At 40.6% G+C, this 22,911-nt stretch overlaps 1 protein-coding gene across 1 annotated transcript in view; it reads right to left on the reverse strand.

Moving 5' to 3' along the window:
• LOC109930100 (voltage-dependent calcium channel subunit alpha-2/delta-4-like) overlaps positions 1–22,911 on the reverse strand; it is a 375,911-nt gene that overhangs the window by 282,338 nt on the left and 70,662 nt on the right. The window contains exons 8-11 of the mRNA XM_048607861.1: positions 18,148–18,298; positions 15,660–15,734; positions 11,894–11,983; positions 8,401–8,514 (exon numbers count right to left, since the gene is read on the reverse strand). Of these exons, the coding sequence (XP_048463818.1) occupies positions 8,401–8,514; positions 11,894–11,983; positions 15,660–15,734; positions 18,148–18,298 (430 nt within the window). The remainder of the gene's footprint in view (positions 1–8,400; positions 8,515–11,893; positions 11,984–15,659; positions 15,735–18,147; positions 18,299–22,911) is intronic.

Consider the following 22,911-nt stretch of genomic DNA (forward strand, 5'->3'; position numbering starts at 1 on the left):
TAGATATAGTTTCCTAATAAATTAAAAATTTTAAAACATACACACAAATCACACAAATCACTAAACAAAACTCTAGAAAGAAAGGTTTAAAAACTAAGTACAAGGAATAGAGAGGGCCTCCCTATCTTATCAAGGACAGCAGCTAAAAGAGTTAGAATAATGCGGAATCTCAAAGAAGACTTTGTTACAGTCTTGTACAAAATAGCAGACAGAGACGCCATAATGAGAGATAAAAGGTCACAAGTAACCATGGAGAGTTCAGTTTCCCACACACCAAAAGAGCCCATTCAAATCACAGCAACAAGCAATTACTAATAGAGTGATGTACTGGAAACATAATCATAGTTGAACAACCACGAAGTAATTAACCAATAGTATAGAGGGGGAGGGAGTGTGTGCCACCATGTTAATGTTACAAGAAAAATGTACAAAAGACAACATACTTGTATTTAAAATTAGAAAATCATTGGCTTTTCTTCCGATCTGAGCTGAAGATCAGGTGGTTAATTGGACCTTCATGTCGAGACCAGATTTGGGGCAGTCTTTGGCCTCTCCCTGCGTTGTACCAGTAGATGCATGAACAAATTGCCACGTGCCTTGAACTCTGATGTCTCCTGAAAATTTATTACCTCCATAAACTCGCTCCTACTGATGAAATTTCACCTTTTGTGGGTCCTATGGGTTCAGGGGAGAAGGGGCCATTGATCCTACCACATGTGACAATGTTGTCACTTTAAAAAGGTTATTTTGTCCTTTTTTTTTGAAGACACAGAGGCACCGAAGTGGCTATGGGAGACGGCCTAAGTCAACAGTCAGAAGTTGCCTTTAGTTTTGTTTTAGAAACAGTTGTAACAATTGAAGGGAAGTTGCCAGTTCCTACAAATCAAGCTTTCTAGTTTTTATTAACTGTAACAGTCAGAAGCTATTTCGGTCCCACAACAGTTGGAGCTTCAATAAAATTATTCCTAGCTGATTCCTACATTCTCTGAAATCTCTCTTGATGCGGTTTCCTCCTGGATTGGAGAATTATCTGTAAGAATCTGTGTCTGAATTTACCTTTTTGCTGAGGGGTGTGTTTATGGGATGTTACTATATTGGAACAGTTAATCAGTAAAAGGTACTGTACCTATTATTTGGTTAAGTTTTCCAATAGTTAAGTTATTCTAACCTCCTCTTTCTTTTGTTTATATTTTAACTACTTCTGTTTAAATAAACTGTGTTTTGCTTAACGTCAAGTGCTTTGACTAGTTGCATCACATCTGGAACACACACTTCACATCTACCTTTAAAATAAGGCCTAGATTACCTTCTTAAAATATTTTGAGGGCGTCTGGTCTGGTCCATAATACACATTTACAATCTCCCACTGTAGGGATAGCAACATAGCTAATAGATCTAAATCGAGTACCTGTTATTAGCTTTAGCCATAACACAATGAATGACCACATGCCCAGGACCAAAAACGGGCCTGTATGTGATTCCTCCCAGTGACGCATTCCTACTGCACCTTGTCCCCTTGGAAGAGGGGGCACCTGGAATGAGGTCAGAGTCCCTCACCCCTGTCACCTTCAATCCGCATTCTGCAAAGCCATGCTCTCTATGGCAGCTGCCAACCTGTCCATGGAGCCTGACACATACATACCTGAAGCAGCACAGTACAGACAGCATTGGTGGACTCCTCCAACCTTTGATCCAATTTCCCAAGTATCTTCAACAAACCTGCCTAATGTTCCTGTGTTTGTTTCGGCATTGGCACAAAGTTATTATTGGCCAACACTGTGGTGTCCTTTTCTGCCTGGGGGTGAGTCAGTGTCTGGTCTCTAGCAGTCCTCCGAGTGCAAGATACCTGGGCCTTTCTTCCTCAGCTAGCTAAGGAGATGTGGCAGTGATGTAGTCACCAGATTGTGGTCCTGACTATACTCTAGCTAATGTACCCACCAAGGGTACCCATCAGTATCTGAACTGATAGAGGGTGCAGCAGACAGACTTAGCAGTGCATTCTTTGAGAAATCTATGGTTTCTTCCTCAGAGGTGGAGGAGGAATTATTGCCAGAGGAGTGGCATCTTCTATGAAGATGTTCATTGGATGCTGTTGGTACCTGCAGAAGGCAAGAGGGGGAATAAGTAGTGCAATATAGCCACAGGCTTGAACATGTAAAGAATCCATAGTGGCAATAACTTGAGAGCAACATAGCACATCACAATCAATCTTACTTGGTTGCTGGGACACAGAGGTCTGAATGACCTTAGTTCTCTCCCACTAAGGAAATGATTCTCTCCTCAGAGAATAAACAGATAAATAATCAGCATTCTATCACACATTTTGGTCTCTGCTACCCAATTATGGGCCATTTCCTTCTGGAATGAATCTAGGCCACGGATTGAGTGAGACAAAAGTGGCTGCACAGCTACTGGCATTGATGCAGGTGGGAAATCAGTGGTAAGGTGTCGAGAGTGAATGAACATGAAGCATAGAGGGCAAGAAGTGTTAGTAGTTTGAGGGGGTGGGCTGGGGAAGAGCCATTCAGGGGAGATGCAGGATACAATAGTGAGAGTGGTATACCATGAACCTTGTTGGGAAGGGGGTGCAATGGCAGCATTAGAATGAATGTAAGGTAACAGAGAGAAGAGGAGGATTAACCTTCTTGCAGCATTGCTGTGCATTCTTCCATATCATGGAAACAGTACCAACCAAGGTGATAACTTTAGAACAGGTGCTGTGGTCTTCTCTGTGGTCCTAAGGAAACAGGACTGCACTGGTCTCTAATGCACCATGCACCAGAACTTCCAGGTCCCAGTCCATAAAACGGAGTGCCAAATTACCCCTCAGACATATCTCTTCTCACACAGTAGAACTGTGAAGGGCTACGCCTGGCATGGAATATTTGAATTGATACACATCCAGGCTTTAAATAAGGCTCTCAGCATGAATGCTGGAAAATTCTAGCACCAGCAACTACTTCCACCACTGCTGAGCAAAAGGAAGTGCAAGACCATAAGACCAGCGCTGTGGGAGCATACTGCCTACTTAATGAGGAGTAGCAGAGAACTTTGTAGGAAAACTTGCTGCAGCTCATGGAAAACATCCTCTGTGAAGCTCCCTGAAATTGACACTTAGCTGAATTTTGGGGAAAATCATGCCGATGTTACTCCCTAGACATACAGTATGTACTGTGTCTACCACTTGGGCATGGCTCTCTTGTACATCTGGTAGGTATGATAAACAGAAAAATCATCCAAAGAAAATCTTAGAAACCCTGAGATATGCTTCTGCTTCAAATTAATTTCTGAAACAATCACAACTTCCACTCTGAAAGGCATGAAGCACAAATCCATTCACCTAGGAATTCTGAAGGAAAACTAAAGGATTAGAGTGGAACCACATGGCTGGAGCAGATCAAGTTCTTGCCCCATCAGTGACTCAATAAACAAGGTATCTGTCTGCCTGTGAAGACGATGGAATGACTTGGGAAAAGAAAAGGAGAGTCTAGTTTAACAGAAGAAACACGAGAAGTCGTAGAACAGCATTTGCATCAATTTAGTACTGCAACAGCTCTCAGTTTTTCCCATGCCATCAGAAATGCATATTAGATTCTACAGCAGCAGAGACTCATTCCTTCGACTTTAATCAGAAAGTCCAACACACAAACTTTAACAGATATACATACTGCTGGGTTTACATGTGCAATTAGATAGGCTGGGACTGGTTGAAGAACATGTTATGAGTGAGCAAGAGGCAGTGAGGATGGAAGAGTTGCTGTGGGTAGTCACTCTCAAAGGATGAAGGAAAATTCAACTATGTGGTTAGCAAGGCACAGATGCAGAGATTGGGTTATCACAAGAAAGATGGTTCTATTCATACCCACAAAAACAGACATGCACCAACATTTCAGAGCCCTTGAGGTCATTTTGGGCCATGGCCAAGACTGAAGCAGTCTGCTCAGCTCATGTGCATCATCAGATTTCGGGATTTCAAGTGCACGATCTATTCAATGGTGGCCAGCCCCAAGGAGGGCTATGTTTGGCCACACTCACAGCAGTGCACTGCTTTGCACAGAATACATGCCACATGGACCTGTTATTGGCATGGGTGTTAGAGAGATGTTTAGAGCAGATGCTAAAACGTCAAGTAGTGCTTCCCTCCAGAAATGCAAAACATCATCAAGGGCTGAGGCAGTCACCTATGAGAATGAGTGTTCCGCAACTAACAGAGCACCATCATCGTCAACCTCTTTAACCCTTCACGCTGAGGGACCAGCTCTGCAGCAGGGCCTAGGGAGAGCAGCTACTCCTGCATTGAAGCCACGAGCCAGGACACCTCCACAAAGAGGACAACTAAACATCAGTTGCAAGTTGAGACAAGCCAGCAGGTTTCTCTCTTATTCATGGCTTTAAGGAAATACCACATAAAAGTGGCTAAGCAAGACTATGTGTGGGGGTAGCTGCGCATTGTGCATATCACTGGGATTTCCCTCACCTTGACTGGGCACATTTTCTCTTTCTGAACACGATGCAAATATTGACAAGACACCAGACACAAACTTTCATTTATGAAATGGGGAGAATGAAAAAGAGGGAAGAGGTGGCAAGGATCACTAACAAGGTAGGCAAAAACCTCTAGACAGATCTGTATCATTCATTAGTGGTAAGGTGAATTTATTAGCTTTACCGAAAATGGAAGTATTCTCCCAGGCAGCTCAAAACGTGTTCAGACCAGCCCATCCTTCTGGATTAGAAGGCCACAGCTGAATCACTCTTGGGATCCAGATAATTTCTGACATTAACAGAGTTTTGGTAAGGCTCTCGAGTTGCTCAATGGGCCCAGTCACCTCCCAGTGCAGCCAGGGCACTTGTGTTCTGTATCTTCCTCCTGCTGCCCCTTTCTTTCTTCTCTTCCATGTACTGCTCCTCCTTTCCCCTAATGAGCTCTGTCTTTCCAGTGCCTTAGCCTCTTCAATATTTAACCCTGTCTAGAGAGCTAAGTTATGGAGAGCACAACAGATTACCAAAGGAGAGCGAGCAGGGTGCCTCTCAACTGGTTGAGGTACCACAACTGTACCTTCAGAAAACTAATGGTCTGTTCCATGGTAATCTTAGTGAGTAGATGACTTCAGCTGTAGCACCGCCATTTCAGGGTCATTAAAAAGGGGTGAGTAGCCATCTCTTCAAAGGATAACTGTTTTCCTCTAGAGTTCATTCATTGATTTCAGGAGATGGAATGGAGCATTGCAGCACATGCACACCTGTAGGAAACTCTTCGTAATTGCAGGAATGGAAGGATGAAGTACAAACTTTCTTGCTGATGATTCCCATTAGATGGTCAGTCATGACTTGATGGCCAGTTGGACACAATTGATTGATACCCTGCTGCTGAGGGAATCCTCGATAGAGGTAAAATTCACTTCCTTTGTGTCAAACAGGTTGTACCTGTTTAATATTGTATGTAGTGTCTAGTTCTTGCATATAAAGCATCGGAGACCTGCAAGATGCCACAATAATCCACCACTGATCACTGGAAAGAGCCAGAGGTAAAGAAGCTCAAGGTCACAATAGATCTCATGACTACTGGTATGGCATGATGACCTGTGCTCAGATGTGCAATTTCTTCTGTCACAAAGATACAATAAGGGGAGGCAATGGCCTAGTGGTATTATCGCTGGACTGTTAATCCAGAGACCTAGATAATGTTCTGGGGACCCAGGTTCAAATCCCGCCATGGCAGATGGTGGAATTTGAATTCAATAAATATCTGGAATTATCAGTCTAATGATGACTGTGAATCCATTGTCAATTGTTGGAAAAACCCATCTGGTTCACTAATGCCTTTTAGGGAAGGAAACTACTATTCTTACCTGGTCTGGCCTACATGTGACTCCAGACCCACAGCAATGTGGTTGACTCTTAACTGCCCTCTGGGCAATAAATGCTGCCTAGCCAGCGACACCCTCATCCCGTGAATGAATAAAGAAAGAAAAAAAAAATTCAAGAATCAGTTGCTTGAATAGGTGCTGCTTCCTGTGGTACTGGTTCTCTGACGTGTTCAGGTAGTTCTGTCTTTGGTGATGGATTCTATGCTAAGGGTATGACCTCTGTTGCCTTCCTGCCCATTGTACCTCTCCTCCTCCCAGGGATCTGACTCTGCTGCTGCTGAGAATGTTGCTCCTCAAAGCCACTCAATCCAAGATTGGAGAGTTGCATTCCAATTATCTGCTGTCTTCCTCATGTGCTGAGCTGTCCTTCCAATACTATTTGGAAGCCTAACCCCCTAGTCTCCCTTCAACAGCGGCACACTGGACAGCACCTGCATGTCAAAGCTTCAGTGTTTCTCTCAGCCACGCTCTGTATTGGTCCACCAATGTTGACAGTGCGATATCTCTTGGCATTATTCTCTATCTGCATATAGCATCTCCTTGATGCACCCTATTAAAATGAAAAAAATAGCCCATAACAAGTTGGCAATGAGCATGTTAATATTATCCTCTTGTCTTAACTGGGCAGATTATCAGTTCCAGCCTTCCCTATCATGAGAAATATCTCAAAGCAGAATTGGTGATATGAACTGGTGCACAGGCCAGCAATGCTATTATTAATGCCTGCCAGCCTCATTTCTTCCTCCATCAGGACTTAAAAATTCAATGCAAACTTCTTCTCTCAAGTTCTTTGTCCCAGGGATCTAGAGACACTGACATTAGTGCATCAAGAAAATAACCCTTATTCTTCCCAAATCGTTCCTCCTTTCTTCTTTCTTTTCTCTCATTGAGCACTAGCCTGCTCACACTCCAGGAATAGTATATTTTAGGTCATCCTTTCTTGTCCTTTTTGTTCCTGAAGAACAGCCATTTCATTGTAAACAATGAAAGTCACCCTTCTGTGTATCAATTTAATATCATTTGCATTCTAGGCTTTCTCATCAGACTCTATATTTAACATACACTTGCACGGGATAATGTGAACAAGTAAAAGCACATCCAACTCAGTGTATTTCACAGTATAAACTGCATATCATCTAACATGGTATGTGCATATCTTGTGTTCTAAATTACCTCAGTTAATGGTCTTAAAGAAATATTGAGAATTTGCAAATGTAAAATTCTGGCAGACATGTAGTATTTTAAGATTATATGTTATACAAAATATTAATTTAGAATATCATTGGTAGGACGTATATCTTGAACTTTGAGAAAAAAAGAATTGTAAAGCATAGGAAATTAGGTGTAATAGCAAAAAAAATGTTGCATTTGTAAAAAACAGGGTGCTCGAATGGAGACAGAAAATGCAACACATAGAGATGACAACATGGCCCACTCTCTGGATGCAGAAAAATATTGGTTTTAAGAACAGAGAAAAATTGCTACAAGGGAAACAATCCTTGCCTTCTCTCTCTTTCTCCGAAATACCTCTCACCAATTTTGAGAGTCGAAAACTCACTGGGAGGCTTCATCACTGCAAGTGGAGAATTCTTAAAGGAGAATGCCAAATTTCCAACACTGTTTCCAGAGAAAAAAGATTCAACTAGTCATAATTGATCCAGGAAGAAATCCTAGAAAGTGGCTTTGGAAAATGACCAAATCTTCTCTTTAACTGAAACTTGGCCAAAACACTTTTAAGACAACATCCTGCAGAGTTTTACAAGAACACAGGGGAAGGTGCAGACAGGAGCGGGTGTGCAGGGTCATGTGCAGATGTGGGAGCATATGCAGGAGAGGGGCATGTGCGGGTGTGGCAGCATGTCAGGTATAGATGCATATATGGGTTTGTGAGCATATATGTGCATGAATGTGCCAGGGCATAGGTATGCATGGGGGAGGGTTTGTGCATAGGTGTGTGGAGGGGGCATGTGCACCACACAAGGGTATGTGTATACACTCAAGAGAGTAAGTAAGTGTGTGTATGCAAATGGATGAGTGTGCACGTATTTGTGCTGTGTGGGCAAGGGGTTGTGCGAGACTTTTCATGAAGGGTAAGTAGACAAATTTTTTTGCATATTTACTTAAGCCAGTCTTTTTTGCAATAACCTAGTTATTAAGTTATGACTTAAGGAGCCTGGCTCACTGGTTTCTGATACCAAGCTACATCCAGTCTAACATACAATTGGTATATTACCTTCTTTTTAAAATTTCAAGCCAATGGAGGAGTGGGACATGACAAGAAATCAATCCATTCTTCCGAATGTGGACATAAAAATGTGGAAAGTTGGCTTGAAATGGACAGAAACATTTACAGGCAATAAAGGCAATTTCTCGTGTTTCTACCATTAGAAAGGAATAAATAACCTTGTGCTACTTCTACACCTTTACAATCGTGTTGACATGTATAAAGGCTCCACTGGCTTCCGTGTTTGATTTGCTATGTTTGCCTTTCAATGAACACAGCACAGTATCATTGAAATTATGCACATACCTTACAGTCAGGCCAATTGTATTGTTCAAATACAGATTCATAATCCTCAACTGCACCATCTGTGATCAGCATGATGGCTTGGTTACACAGGCTGCCTTGTCCTGTCTCATTAAACTAACAAAGAATATAGATTTCAGTTGCAGCATCAAGAAAAGAGTCAAAGATCAACAATGGATACACAATTTTAAACAGAAACATTGTTTCCATTGAAGAATAAACAATTTCAGAATAACTGTGCGATAGCAAGCTTTCCTGCTCCCTTAATGCTGCCTGGCCTGCTGTGTTCCTCCAGCTCCACACTTTGTTATCTACTTCTGAATAACTGTACCGTGTAAATTAATTCTGGGTCAGGAAAACAGTAGTCATTCTAATTAGTTGTACAGCTTAGAAGTAGCAGACATCATATCAGTAATTTATCACAGAGTCAGTTGTCAATGTTAAAGGAAAATATCATATTAACGTTGTACATGTCGTGCTAAAGGGCAGATGTAATAGATTTTCATGGAGGGAATGATATGGAGTTTCCACCCTGGCTTAGCAACTACAAAATGGTTGTTTGATATATGGGGCAGGCTTGTGATTGTGTTACATGTTATTTTGTAACTCCCAGCATAGGAGTTTTGCTTGGATTCCTCCAAAATCTCAAACAAAGACATTACCTGGAAGGAGGTGAGTGGAGTCCGATTATGACTGCACCGGGATATCACCCTAGCCCCACAAGGGTTAGCAGGGCAAAGTGGACTTGGAACTTGGTAAGATTCGTTCTGTGCAGGTGAGGAAGAGAGATGGCACTCACGTATTTGGGCACCGAACAGGAGTGTTATCCTATATTCTCCACATCATGGGGACAGAAGAGTAAAGGCACAAGTGTCAATCGCAACAGAGCAGCCGCTTGTCCAGGAGAAATGCTCCAACTATCATCAGGGCAGGACAGTCATATTTTCCATGCAGTGAAAAGGAGGGGCAACCCACTCTACATGAATGGTGAGATTTCTGGGCATCAAGAGGGCACGGGAGGGGAAAGAGGGAGAGGAAAGCCATTCCCTCTACACATGATCTACTCCCATGGAGCTATCTTGAGGTGACTGGGGTTGAGCATCTCAAGAGACTATGACTATCCAGGTAGATGGTTACAGAGATCCAAAGTTTCTTCATTGAAGAATTTGCACCGCACAGCACTAGTTGTCAAGTCCAACCAAGGGCCTTCAAAGTGCGGTGTTGAACTTCTTCCTTTCTAGTTCCTTCCAAGGATCAACTGCAAACCTTTGCGGCTTCCTGCAAATGGCTGCACACCACAGACTCTTGCTAAATGCTGATGGCTGTCTTTGCCAGAACATTCACTGCAGGACAGTCAAAGTTCCTTGAGCGAAGTTGATTTCTCAGCCATTACAGGATCCTGCCTCCCCTCCAATTGTACAGCATCATTCATTGTATCCATGTGACCATCAAGGCACCTATGGATTGGAAAGTGAGATTCATCAACAGTAAGGGCTTGTGCTCCTTCAATCCAAAATGTCTGTGAGCACAAGAATCAATTCCGCTACATGTGCTCGCTTTCTTTGCGGTTGCCATGAATCCTTCATTCTTTACTAGTCCAAAATGTCTCAAGAATTGCCCTCAAACTCCAAAACTGTGGATGGATACCAGGGCCATGGGATATCCCTTGAAGATATGGCAAAGCATCACTCTACATACATCCCAGACAGAGGTACGTAGGCAATATAACTAATGCCACCTGCTCAACTGGCAAAACATCAAACAGGATCTGGCTTCTGAAGATGAAGTCTGGATGAGATGGTATTGCGGTTCAACACCCTCCTGCCAGAATCTTTTGGGACTGTTGTGGTCTGATGCACTCTACAGAACATGGCCATGCAGAGAACAGTGAATATTGAACATAGTAACGTCTTGGAGGAGATCATTATTGAGGGCAGAGCATGAGCAGGTGATGAGAAAGGAGGAAGACTTAGTGATAGAGAGAGATGAAGTTGGACTGAGAGTCACCACAAGGTGAATTCCACCTGCCACCATCCAGAAACGGACTTCCTTCCTCACACATGGCCTCCAACATTAGACCCAGCTCAGTATCAATGCAATGGGGAGAAGCACTCCAGTGACTTTCCTGGAACATCACTGGTGCTTTTATAACTTTAGCATAATCAGCAGATTTCTCCCTTAGGACAATCAGCAACCTCAGTGATAACTGCTGTGGGGAGTCTAAATCAGTCTCGCACACTATCCAATCCACTTCTGTTCTTGTCAACAGTGGCTCTAAATGGGCAGGAAGCTTATCTCCATTGGAATTAAGATTCACCTTATGGAAAATCTTGACTTTAATTCCCCAACTCCAATAGATAGGCTTCTAATATGACAGACTCAGCTCCAGTTTTCTGTCTCTGTGGCAAAAATTCAGCCCTGGAATTAAAAAGTACATCAAAAGCCACAACAAGCACAATAAAATTTATATAGTTACAAAGGATAATTGTGCTTATGTTTCATTTGAGGATACTGTCCTTCAGTGTAATGGTGGTTCAGGATGGTACGGGGTTCCTCATAGAATGGGTTGATTTCAGACAGTGGGAAGCATGATCCATAAACATTTCTTCAGGAAGCACTGGCTTTTTACACTGAGTGGATCTGTACAAATTGTTAACTTCAGTGTGCTGCGTCTGTCACGTCCTGTGTCTCTTGTTCCATTTGAATCCCTTCCTCTGTTTCTGCTGCTTCATTTCTTTCAGATCTTCCATTTTGAAAAGATTCAATGAATGTTACGAAGAAACACCAATGAAATGAGTGAAGCTGACTGGGTGGCTAGATATTATAGAATGGAGTAAAGAAATGGCTTCTCCAATACAAATTAAAACTAAGTAAACATTAGTCACAACATCTAAAGAAGGCAAAAAATCTAACAAAGCACAGAACATAGTATCTTACTTTGCTATGTTGATTATAACATGGATATTAAGAGTTTCCTATGTGCACTGCACTGGTAGGTCTACCTTTGTTCTAGTTTTTTTATACCGTACCAAAAACCCATTATATATGATGGCACAATGGTCCACAATTTCATAAACATGTCCCTCAAACTCATTCAATTGCATACAATAGGAAAACAAGCACTTGCCTCAAGTTCCAAATATTCTACCCCTTTTGTTACAACTGTACCTGTGCAATTAGTACAAAAATCATAATTTCAAACCCTTTGTGCAGAATTTCCCCAAATGCACCATTGGAAATGAGGATAACAAGTATCTAAACGTATGAACATCATAGGGTGGGCTGCCTGAGAACATTAGAAAACAAAGCACCTAAGAACACCATTCAGCATTTTAAACTTTCCAGACTTATAAACTTTGCACCATCACTGACTGTTCCCAAATCGGCAAGTATCAAAGTGAAAGCTTTCTAATTCACATTATGCAGAGACCCAACAGAACACAACTGCCCATTAATCCGAGTCAGTTATTGAAAAGAGCACCAAAAATACGCAAACCTTATTCAAGATTATGAAGGCTTCGATGAGCGCCTTAGTTACAACTCCTGTTCCTTTGGCATTAAGTTTATCAACCAGCAGCTTGAAATGCTGAAGAGGAAAATAAAGCAACAGAAAAAGCAAATATTCAATATAACATGGCAACTTCTGAAAAACATCATTAATATTTTCTATAATAGGACCTCAGCAGCTTAGTAAGTTCAGCTAATGATTAGCTGAACCATACACAACAGTGCAAATCTCCTATAGCACCATGTTCATGGTGTCAGCAATTGTCATGCAATATTGTCACAGGCAAATTTACAAATGTTGACCTTTTTAAGACGTCTCCTTTAACTTAAAATGAAACAGAACCTTCCATGAAGGGAGTTGGTGAGGACATATGTAATACCTCTGCATGGAAACAGGACTATGATGTTTGGATGCCAAGAGGGTGAAACTCAAACAGAAGCATATTGACATCAAGTGACAGTTTTCACACTTTCTACAATGACGCATGATGTATTAGGCAGTATGTGAAAAGGTTAACTGGTATCACAAGATGAGCTCTGCCCATCAAGAGATAACCAAGTGTTCCTGGGAGAGCCTAACCAGTGTATGGCCACATTCCAGTTGCTTTTAAGTTGTGCAGCAGAATGTTTCAGTAGCAGTAATGTGTACTTACTCTTAAGTTTAGGTTGATGTCTCATAGGAGCTTAGAGTAATAACTTAGAATTAGTGTAATGCTCAATAAAACTATTCTGTTTATCAAAACAGAACTTATCCTCTGCTGAAGACTTCAAGTGGGCATCCTTCCCCACTCAATATCAGTAATTTAGACTAATATCAAGTAGTAGATTTAGTGGCAGTGAATCTACACAAAGTATCCCAGATGGTTCAGGTGGATATTATAACCACATATTATAGCAACTTACAATAAAAAGGGCCTTTTTTGAGATACAGACAGAGACAGACAGGCAAATACTGCTGTGGAGAAGCAGGAGGCCTGTAAGAATTTGTTTACTGTTCAAAAGGAAGGAAACAGAACAAATTGGATTTTTGGAGACTGAAGAAATAGGGTCTCAGTGAGGTAGACCTCACTGGTGGAAGTGGGATCTGACAGTCTCAGGCTGAGTGGAATGATTTTTGTCGTACAGTGAAAGTTTCAAATTAAAACAGTGGGAAGAACTAAGCCTGCTGGAGAGCTGGAAGTAACATTGGACTTGATCTTTTAATATTACACCTCTGCCAAAAGTGCTGTGTTTAGAGAAAGGATTGTACAACAAATCTTGATTGCATTTGTTCGTGTGAAAACACTTTTCTTCAGTTCAGTGTATTATTTGCCTGTTAATTAATGTTTGTTCATATTGACTTTAGCTTGTGAATTATACTGTAACAGAGACCTGGCTGGAAGCAGGGCAGGAGTGAGTGTTAAATATTCCTAGATATAAGGTGTTCAGGAAAGATGAGAAAGTAAGAAAAAGAGGAGGAATGGAAGCACTGTTGAAGGATAGCATTGCAGTGCTGGAGAAAGGGAGTGTCCCAGGGAATTCTAGATGGTGTGGAAGATAAGGTATAAAAAGGACCAAATAGATTTCTCAGTGTAGCCTTTGGGCCACCAATTAATGGGAAGGATAGGGGCAGTACGGTGGCTTAGTGGTTAGCGCTGCTGTCTCACAGCGCCAGTTAGATCCCACCCTCAGGCGTATAGAGTTTGCACATTCTCCCTATGTCTGCATGGGTGCTCTGGTTTCCTCTCACAGAGATATGCAGGTTAAGTGGATTGGCCATGCTAAATTGCCCATAGTGTTCAGGGATGTGTAGATTAAGTGGGTTAAAGGGGGATGGGTCTGGGTGGGATGCTCTGAGGGTCGGTGTGGACCTGTTGGGCCAAAGGGCCTGTTTCCACACTGTAGGGATTCTATGATTCTACACGCAGGAACAAATCTGAAGAGAAATTACAGAAACATGTAAATATTATAAAATGTTTTTAATAGAGGAGTTTAATTATCCAAATATGACATGAGGGAAAAACCTTATCACATAATGGATTATTAGGCTCTGGAATGCACCGCCTGAAAATATAGTGAAGGCAGGTTCAATCAGCTTTGTGGTATTCAAAAGGGCAGAGTTACTGGGAGAAGACAGGGGAATGGCATTGAATATTATGTTCATTCAATTAGTTAGCGTTGGCATTGTGGGTCAAATGATCTTCTTCTGCACCATTACAAATGAGCATATGTGGATTTGCTCTTTCGCCATAGCCTTATACTTTTTCTCATAAAGCATTTAACCAATTCTCTTCTAAATGTCACTCACAAATCTACATGCATCACTATTTCAGGCAGCGCATTCCAGATCACAACATTCTGCTCTGTAAGAAAAATATCTCTTCATTTTACCTTTGGTTCTTCAAGATTTTCAACTTCCCTATTAAATCTCCTCTAAATTTCTCTGCTGCAAGGAGACCACCTCAGCTTCTCCAGTCTTCCCACAAAGCTAAAGTCCATCATCACTGGTGTTAAACTAATAAATCTCTTCAGACTACCCTTTCTTCGACTTCATCATCCTGTTTTATAATGTGGTGCTCAGGTTGAACAAATACTTCAGCCTAACCAGATTTTTAAAAATGTTTTATTTTATTATAACTTCCTTGCTTTTCTACTACATAATTCTTCTCTGGACTTTCTACATTAGCTGAATTATGAACTTTACATCGATCATAAGTCTCAGTATTCTGCCTTATTTTGTCTTCATTGCTATAAATTTTTTACATATGTTCAGCAATCTCAGGAGCTCTGGCTTTGGATGTTCTTCCTCTCTCATTCGTGACAACATATCTACTCTGCCTGAGCAAAGTCCTCTTTGGAGGCATTCTATTGTTCAATTAGTGTTTTGCCTATTCCATGTCCTTTTTGTTTTGTTTTAATTTATTTATAAGTTACAGAATAATTTGAAGCAAAATAGTAGCTATCTGCTGTAATGGAATTTAATATAGTTCACCAAAGACAACTTACTAATGGGCCTTGATATAGTTAACGGGAGGAAAGGTAAATGTTAGTATAGGTTGCAGAACAAATTAAAACACACAGGTTAGCATTTAAGTTAAAGAGCATAAAAACTGTGAAACAGATGTAAAGAATGGCATAGAATTCTGGTAATCAACAACAAGTGAATCCTCAATAAAATTGCAATTATGCAAATCCTGCTGTGAATGCCACCAGGAGACTTTGTTATTGGACACATTGGCAGAAGCCATCTGGACCACCAGGAGATACTGGCTGCACAAAAGCTACTCCAAAACAGGAAAAAAATCCAAATAATTTAACACATCATGTATGTATTTCATTTGAAGTAAGCTAATCTTTGACTCATACGGTCATTATAAAGTATCTTCCATTCCTGGAACTCACTACTATACATACATGTACTACAATGTTTTAAGAACCCTTAATTAGACTGCAGTACACAAATTTGGCCTAGACAGGCCATATATGGTATATATGTAAAACACACAAACTTCTTTCCTACTTTTATCTCACTCCAAAATGCATTATTCCATTTGGGAACCATACAAATCCTAAGTTTATCTTGCATCAGGACTTCCATTATTCTACCAAAGAATATCTGTTTTCTCCACCAGTTCTGAATTAAATTCTAGCTTGTAACTCATTTAACAATATCCTTTAATCCATAAATAATGTTTCAGCAAATGCTGCATGAAATGTTCAACAAAAGATTCACACAGACGAGGTTTAACATTTGTAAAAACGCACTTGACACCCACCTCTCGGTTGTCTCTGTCAGCTTGCACGAGTGTTCCTTCGAAGCAGGGCTCAACATAATGGATGTAATCACTGTACTACCAGAAATACAGAGTAAAACTCACTTAGATAGATACTCACATTTACTCATTCATTATTGATTGGATTCCAAATACTTGTAGGACATGTACAAGGTTTTGGCAGTGCTGGTTGAAGTGATTTTGTAATGAAGAATACGAGTTACATTAGATGCATTCTATAGAGGGTTCATATCAAGTGCTTTATTAAATTTCTTAATTATCATTCATAGTGTTTGCAAATGCTGTTTTTTCATCGGCTTGGCAAAATTCAATGATTGGACCATACTAGCAACATGCTCATCAAGAAACTTGAATTAGTATCTGTTGCTCCTCCATTCATGTCTAAAATTTCACAAGATACAAACCCTCACAGCCAAAGTTTTATGATAAGTATCTACCACATTTTGAGGAACGAGGGTGTAAAACTTGGTGGGGTGGCCAGGGACATTGTGCCTGTCAGCTACCCACCTGTGCAAGAATGTTATTAATGGCTGAGAAGGTGGTGGATGGTTTGCTTCCCGTTTGTCCACATGATGCTTTTCAGCAGCCAAATAACAACTCGTTGAGAACTTTTCCTGGTATTTTATCAGTGAGGAACAATGCCCTACTATGTGATGAAGCTGCTAAGTTTACTTTGGAAGTCTAATCCCTGCCTCTGTTTGAGGCACCCACAGAAAACCTGCTAGCAGAAAGGATTATCCCTATTTCCAATCCCATGATCAACACTCCCCATTTCAACCTAACCAGGCCCTGGAGAATCCAGCCCACTAACCAAATTTTCAGCATTTTTCTCCATTGTTGTTCCTTGTTTAGACTGGCTGCAGTTTCAATAGTGGCCACAACTCCCAATGGCATTGCTGAAACCGATGATGCATCTGCTCTTTGATTAACCAATTCAATAGAACTAAAAGTAAGCCAATGAACCAAACTGAAAAAAATATTTTGTACTACTGGCCGGCAGTTTTGGGAATTAAAGAGGAGAATGGAGAAAGGATGGAACCAACAACAATCATTCTTCAACTCATCCAGCTTATCCTTAGTAGTTCTGTGTAACATCACCACCAAGGGGGTGTATAACTTCATGAAAAGAAATTCTTGCAAAATTTTCATGATCCAATAACTCTATAAAACTATGCAAATTTCACCAAAATGAATACTTGTGTATGCAAACTATAAAATGAAAATGATAGCAGCTTTTTAAGATCTTCCTCCCTCTCAAATGTTTGAACTACCAGTTTAACACACTTTCATGAATAAATTGCCTTCAATATATTAGACCATTTCCTTACAACTTCTTACTGATACTCATTCTCCATCATACGTGTCTCAGTTTAAAGTTCCCAAGGGAAGTCTATTTTGTAGCCTTCAGATATTATCTTAGTCAGTCAATACAATATTCTCCAAAAAATAATGCAGAATTCAGGGGAAGACTGCCTAAGTAGCACTTTGATTTTGTTTAAATTATACGATAAATATCAAGATCTAACTAAAAATTTCTACAATCCAAGTTTAACAGGTTTTTTTCTAAATGATATTTGACTTAATTAGCAGATTCTGAAAATCTGTGCCTTTTAGACAGTTAAGAACATTCACAAGGTTCAGAATTTAGGATGAGTTAATGCTGACTCCATGACTTACACATGCCTGCCACCGAAAAAACAGTACTTCTTGAGCACGCTTTGAGACATGTGAATTTATGCCAGCGTGTTTCTGAGTCAGAAACTGGAGTGATTTCAACACAAGTAATCTACCTCCTCCCACAAAAACACAAACATCAATCTGAATCTTTGTAACTTCAATGTCAATACTCTTTTCACTAGTCTTCGCAGTAACTCTGGCTGCAGTAACTTAGCACATGCAGAATATTTTCAGACGTTAATATTGAAAAGACTTTGGAGTCTCTCATTGTCTTGCACTCATTCTATAAACCCTTGATGGTGAGCAGCTTGCAGTTGCACTTTATCTTGCAAATTCTGAATTTGCATGAATGAACCATGATTGCTGCCAGACAGCTAAAAACCTGCATGTTAATATTGTTGTTGAGTGCTTTTGTGGTGTTCCCTGGGATCCTTGGCCAATACGACATGCAGACATCTGCTTTATGCCTAAAATCTGAGCACACTACTCTCAACTTTCTAGATCCTTGATTACTTTACATAAATTTAGTGGTAATGACCTGGAACTCTCAGCCTAAGAGGATGATAAAAGTAGAAACAACTAATAATTTTGAAAGTAAATTGAATGGGCACTTGAAAGAAATAAACATACAGGGTTATGGAGTTAGAGGGAATGGGACTGACTGGAAAACTCAATTACTCTACAAATGTATCATGTAGATATTCAAAATACCAGGACAACAAACACAACATCAGGCAGTTCGAATTTTGCGCTGTGAAAGAAATGTTGAAATTTTCTTGCCTGTTTTACTTACAGCGATAATATTGACAAAATCATTTTCACCCAATGTGTCCAGGATGGTGTTGATGGTATGTTTGGCTATCGTCATTCTGAGACCTTTCATACTGCCGCTGATGTCGAACAGTATGATAATATCCTTTGGGGAAGTTGCAGCCTGAATATACCTGTACATAAGAGCAAACAAAACGCACAGGAACGAGGTCAGCACACACTTTTTCATCTGTCAGGTCATAATAAAATCTGGCCTAAATTTAAAGATGTAAGCCTTCTGTCTTAACTAGCCATAAAATATCCTAAATGAAATGAACTTAGGACGTCACAACCCAATTCCTGGTGGCATACCACTTAACATATTCTGTATTAATCACAAGGATGGATCATATGGAAAACAAAAATGTTACATTAGGGCAGTCTAAGGGGTCTTTAGTTGGAATCATATTGTTAAGACAGAGTTGGAGATAGCCTAAACTACACTTGACCTGAGAAAGAGTGTTTGATAGTGATATCATATGCAAAGTAAACAAAAATACTTCCCCAATTTTAGCATAATTCAAAATAATGAACATAAAATTGATCAAAATTGTAAAATACAGAAATAAGTGATAGATTTTACTTGTTTGACCTGGACATCTGTGCAGTATAACATTTATAATAGTTCTAAAGTGATGATTTTCAGATACTTGTGATGTAGTTCAATCCAATATTGCAAGTTTAAATTTTAAAAAGTACTTGTAAATACTAAAAGTTTATTTTAATGCAATTCCATTCACTGCATTTCCTACCAAAGGCAAATATATCACTCTACTTTAATGGAACTTATCACCTTTGAACTTGAGGTTTTTAACTTCTCAAAATTATTAGAATCAGTTATCAATGTGCCTAAGAACCAATAGAACTTAGTTAGTATTAAATGAGTGAAGGAGACATGAAAGTTAAATTTCCAAATGGCACAGCAAAAGTAGTGTTGCAACTTGTTCCCCCAAATAATGGATACTTTGTACGTTTTAAAGGAAATGTATTGTACGAAAAGAGAGAATGAACGTTCCCATCCTGCCTGTGATTAGCGGGGAGAAAGGCATCACTAGATATGGGAAGGAATCTTCTTGATCCAAAAGCAACATGTCTAGAGTGGGGGTGGGGGGTGGGGGGTGGTGGGGGAAGGAGAAATTTCACAGGATGCGCATTTAAGATAGAACAACTGATTAACTCCACACAAACTAATGTCAGGAAGGAAGGTGAGAATGCCAGGGAACATTGTGGATTGGTAACAAGAAAGTCACATCTGTGAGAGCGCTGTTCAACAGCTGTACCTACTGAGACAAGAAATTAGAGATCAGCAAGTCATACATGCCATGGAAGTAAAGGTAGGAATGGAACAGGATGAGATACCCAGAGTAAAGGATAAGGTATTGTTGAAGCTGACAGATGAGAAACCAAGATTTCCCCCAAAGTGGATATGACCTTATGAGGCAATCATGATTAGAGATAGTTGGTGACTATGTGGAATCAAAAGGAAAGTGGTGCAGCTCGCAACTGAAGCAAGCCACTGACTGATTCATGCTTTCCAGAATATTTGTTCACAGGAGTAATTGAACCATGTTCACCATTGTAGTGGCATGCATTATGGGGATATTAACTGCTTCCCCAAATAACTCATGAGGAACTATCTACAAACGAATTGTTCATGTGTAGTGGAAGTATAGTGTACACTACCTGGGTCAAAGGCAATTTAGCATTATGGCATACCATTTACAGGTATTTCTGCCATAATGCGTGTTTCATTAACACAAATTGGCTATAACACGATTGATGAATAGTGGATGCTGTTTGGATAACGTGAACTTTCTACTGTACACAATAGCAATTTTCTATAGCGTGAGGCCGCACAAGAATGCAACTATTATGTTATAGGAGAAATACCTGTATTGTGCATGATTCGCAATGGTTTCCTTAATGTTGAACAAGTGGAAGGTGAAGAAATGAGTAATATAATTGTCTTTGTACTATTAAAGCTTAACATTTACAAACAATACCATGGTAGAACGCGTATCCTCTTCAGGTCTACCTGCGTACTAATTTGCTAGGGCCCCAGCAACCTCTTCCCTTCCCTCCTGTAACAGCCTAGCACACATCCTGTCAGGCCTGGGGATTATGGTAGACAAACAGGAGGCTGGAAGAACACAGCAAGCCGGGCAGCATCTGGAGGAAAGGAGAGGTCAACATTTTGGGTAATAACTTTCTTCAGGACTGGATTGATACATTGGGGATTTATGCATGTGTATGCCTGCTAAAACACAAAATACTTCCTCTTTATTAACCTTAACATGTTCTAGAACATCGCTATCTCAAACAAAATCCCTGGCAATGAGTCTTTCTCCTTTGTGAATACTGAAGAGAAATATAAATTTAAGACCTCACCCACATCTTCTTGCTCCACTCACAGTTTGTCCATTGGTCTCTAATAGGTCCCACTCTTTCCCTGGTAATCCTCTTAATACTTTAAAATGCCTTAGAGTTTTTCTAAATCCTATCTGCCAAAGATATTTTGTGGGCCCTCTTTGCAATCTTAATTTCTTGTTTAAGCAACCCCTACACTTTCTATACTTTTCAAAGACTTCTCCTTAATGCATTGTACCCAACATATGCTTGTTTATTTTTCTTTATCAAACTCGCTTGATATTCCATGGCATTCAAGGTTCCCTACCCTTGCCTTTTATTCTTAGAGGAACCCACTGGCCCTGAATTTTCATTGTACTACTTTTAAAAGTCTCCTACTTTCCAAATGCAGATTTACCTGCAAGTAGTTATTCCCAGTCTGTTTGCCAGATCCTGTCTAATGATTTGAAATTAGCACTTCCCCAGTGTAGACATTTAACTTCTACACTATCCTTATCCCTTTCCATAATGACTTTGAAATTTACAGAATTATGGTCACTATCCCTAACTTGAACCACTTTACTGGCTTCATTCCCAAGGATTAGATCCAGCACTACCTCATCTCCAGTAGGACCACCTACATACATACTGGCACGGAAAGTTCTGGATGCACTTTAAAAATTTCACCCTGCCTAATCCTTTCACATTAAGGCAATCCCAGGTAGTATTAGCAAAGTTGAAATCCCCTACAACCATAACCCTGTTTCACACACCTTTCTGTGATTTGCCCACACATCTGCTCCTCTAACATCCTCTGATTGTTGGAAGGCCTGTAGTATAATCCCAGCAATCACCCCTTTTTTATTTTAATTCTACCCAGGTGGTCTCATTTGAAGACCCTTCTAGACATCCTCCTTCATTACTGCAATCATGCATCACTCCCACCTCTCTTACGTCTCCCCTATCCTGCCTGATACTTCTATATCCTTGAATGCTGAGCTGCCAGCCCCTATCTTTCCTTCAACCATGTTTCAGTGATTGCAACACTATCATATTCCCATGTGCTGATCAATGCTATCAGTTCATCAACCTTATCAACCAAGCTTGTTTCATTAAAATAGATACACTTTAGCTTTTTGAGTACCTTATCATGCCCATGTCCTGGTTTTCCTTCTACATCTGATTGGACCTAGCTCCTGACTTTACATCTAGTCTGCATCCCATTCCCCTGCCAAATTAATTTAAAACATCCACAGTAGTTTGAGAAAAACCAAAGAATATTGGACCCATTCCAGTTTGGGTCAACCCATTCATCTTTACATGTTTCACCTAGCCCAGAACGTGTCTCAATGATCTAAAAGTCTAAAGCCCTCCCTCTTAGATCATTCTTTTAGCCACAAGTTCATCGGACCTGTCTTCCTATTCTTATACTCAATAGCACATGGCACTGGAAATAATCCAGAGGTTACAACCAAAGTAGTCCTCCTCTTTAATCTGCTACGAAACTCCTGTTGTTGGGCTTCATTTATTTGTTTACCCATGCTGTTGGTACCGACATGCACCATGACTGCTGGCTGTTCACCCTCCCCTTCAGTATACTCTACTACTGCTCTGAGACATCCCTGACCCTAGCACCACTGAGGAAACATGCCATTCAAGAGTCTCATTTGATACCATAGAATCTCCACCTGTCAGTTCCCCTCACAATTGAGTCCCCTATCACTAAAGCTCTGCCAGTCTTTTTCCTTCCCTACTGTCCAGTCGAGCCAACTGTTGTGCCACTCATTGGCTGTTGCCACTACCCCCACACCCTTCACCCGAGAGATCATCCCTTCTCCCAACAGTATCCAACAAAAGAACTGTGGATGCTGTAAATCAGAAACAAAAACAGAAATGGCTGGAAAATCTCAGTAGGTCTGGCAGCATCTGTGAAGAGAAATCAGAGTTAACGTTTCAGGTCGAGAGAGTCACTCGACTCATGAACCGATTTCTCTCCACATAATATGCCACATTGCTGAGCTTTTCCAGCCATTTCTGTTTTTGTATCCAACATGTTATATCTATTTGAGAGGGGAATGGCTACAAGGGACTCTTGCACTGCCTGCCCACACTTGTCATCTTCCTAGTTGTCACCCAACACTTTTCTGCCTGTGTAGTTCATACAGTCAAACAGGAGCTGCAGCTAAACACACTTCCTGCATACATAGCTCCCATGGTCACTGGAAGTGACTCTGATTTCCCACACATTGCAGGAGAGGCATGAAAGTTGACTTTTTGGGTCGGGCCCTTCTTCAGAAATGGGGAGGGGGAAGGGAGTTGAGAAATAAATAGAGACAGGAGGGGTGGGGCTGGGGAAGGTAAGTGGGATGGTGATAGGTGACCAATCCCCACCACTCCGTAC

The sequence above is a fragment of the Rhincodon typus genome, chromosome 18 (assembly GCF_021869965.1).
Source record: "Rhincodon typus isolate 14 chromosome 18, sRhiTyp1.1, whole genome shotgun sequence".
Taxonomy (NCBI): domain Eukaryota; kingdom Metazoa; phylum Chordata; class Chondrichthyes; order Orectolobiformes; family Rhincodontidae; genus Rhincodon; species Rhincodon typus.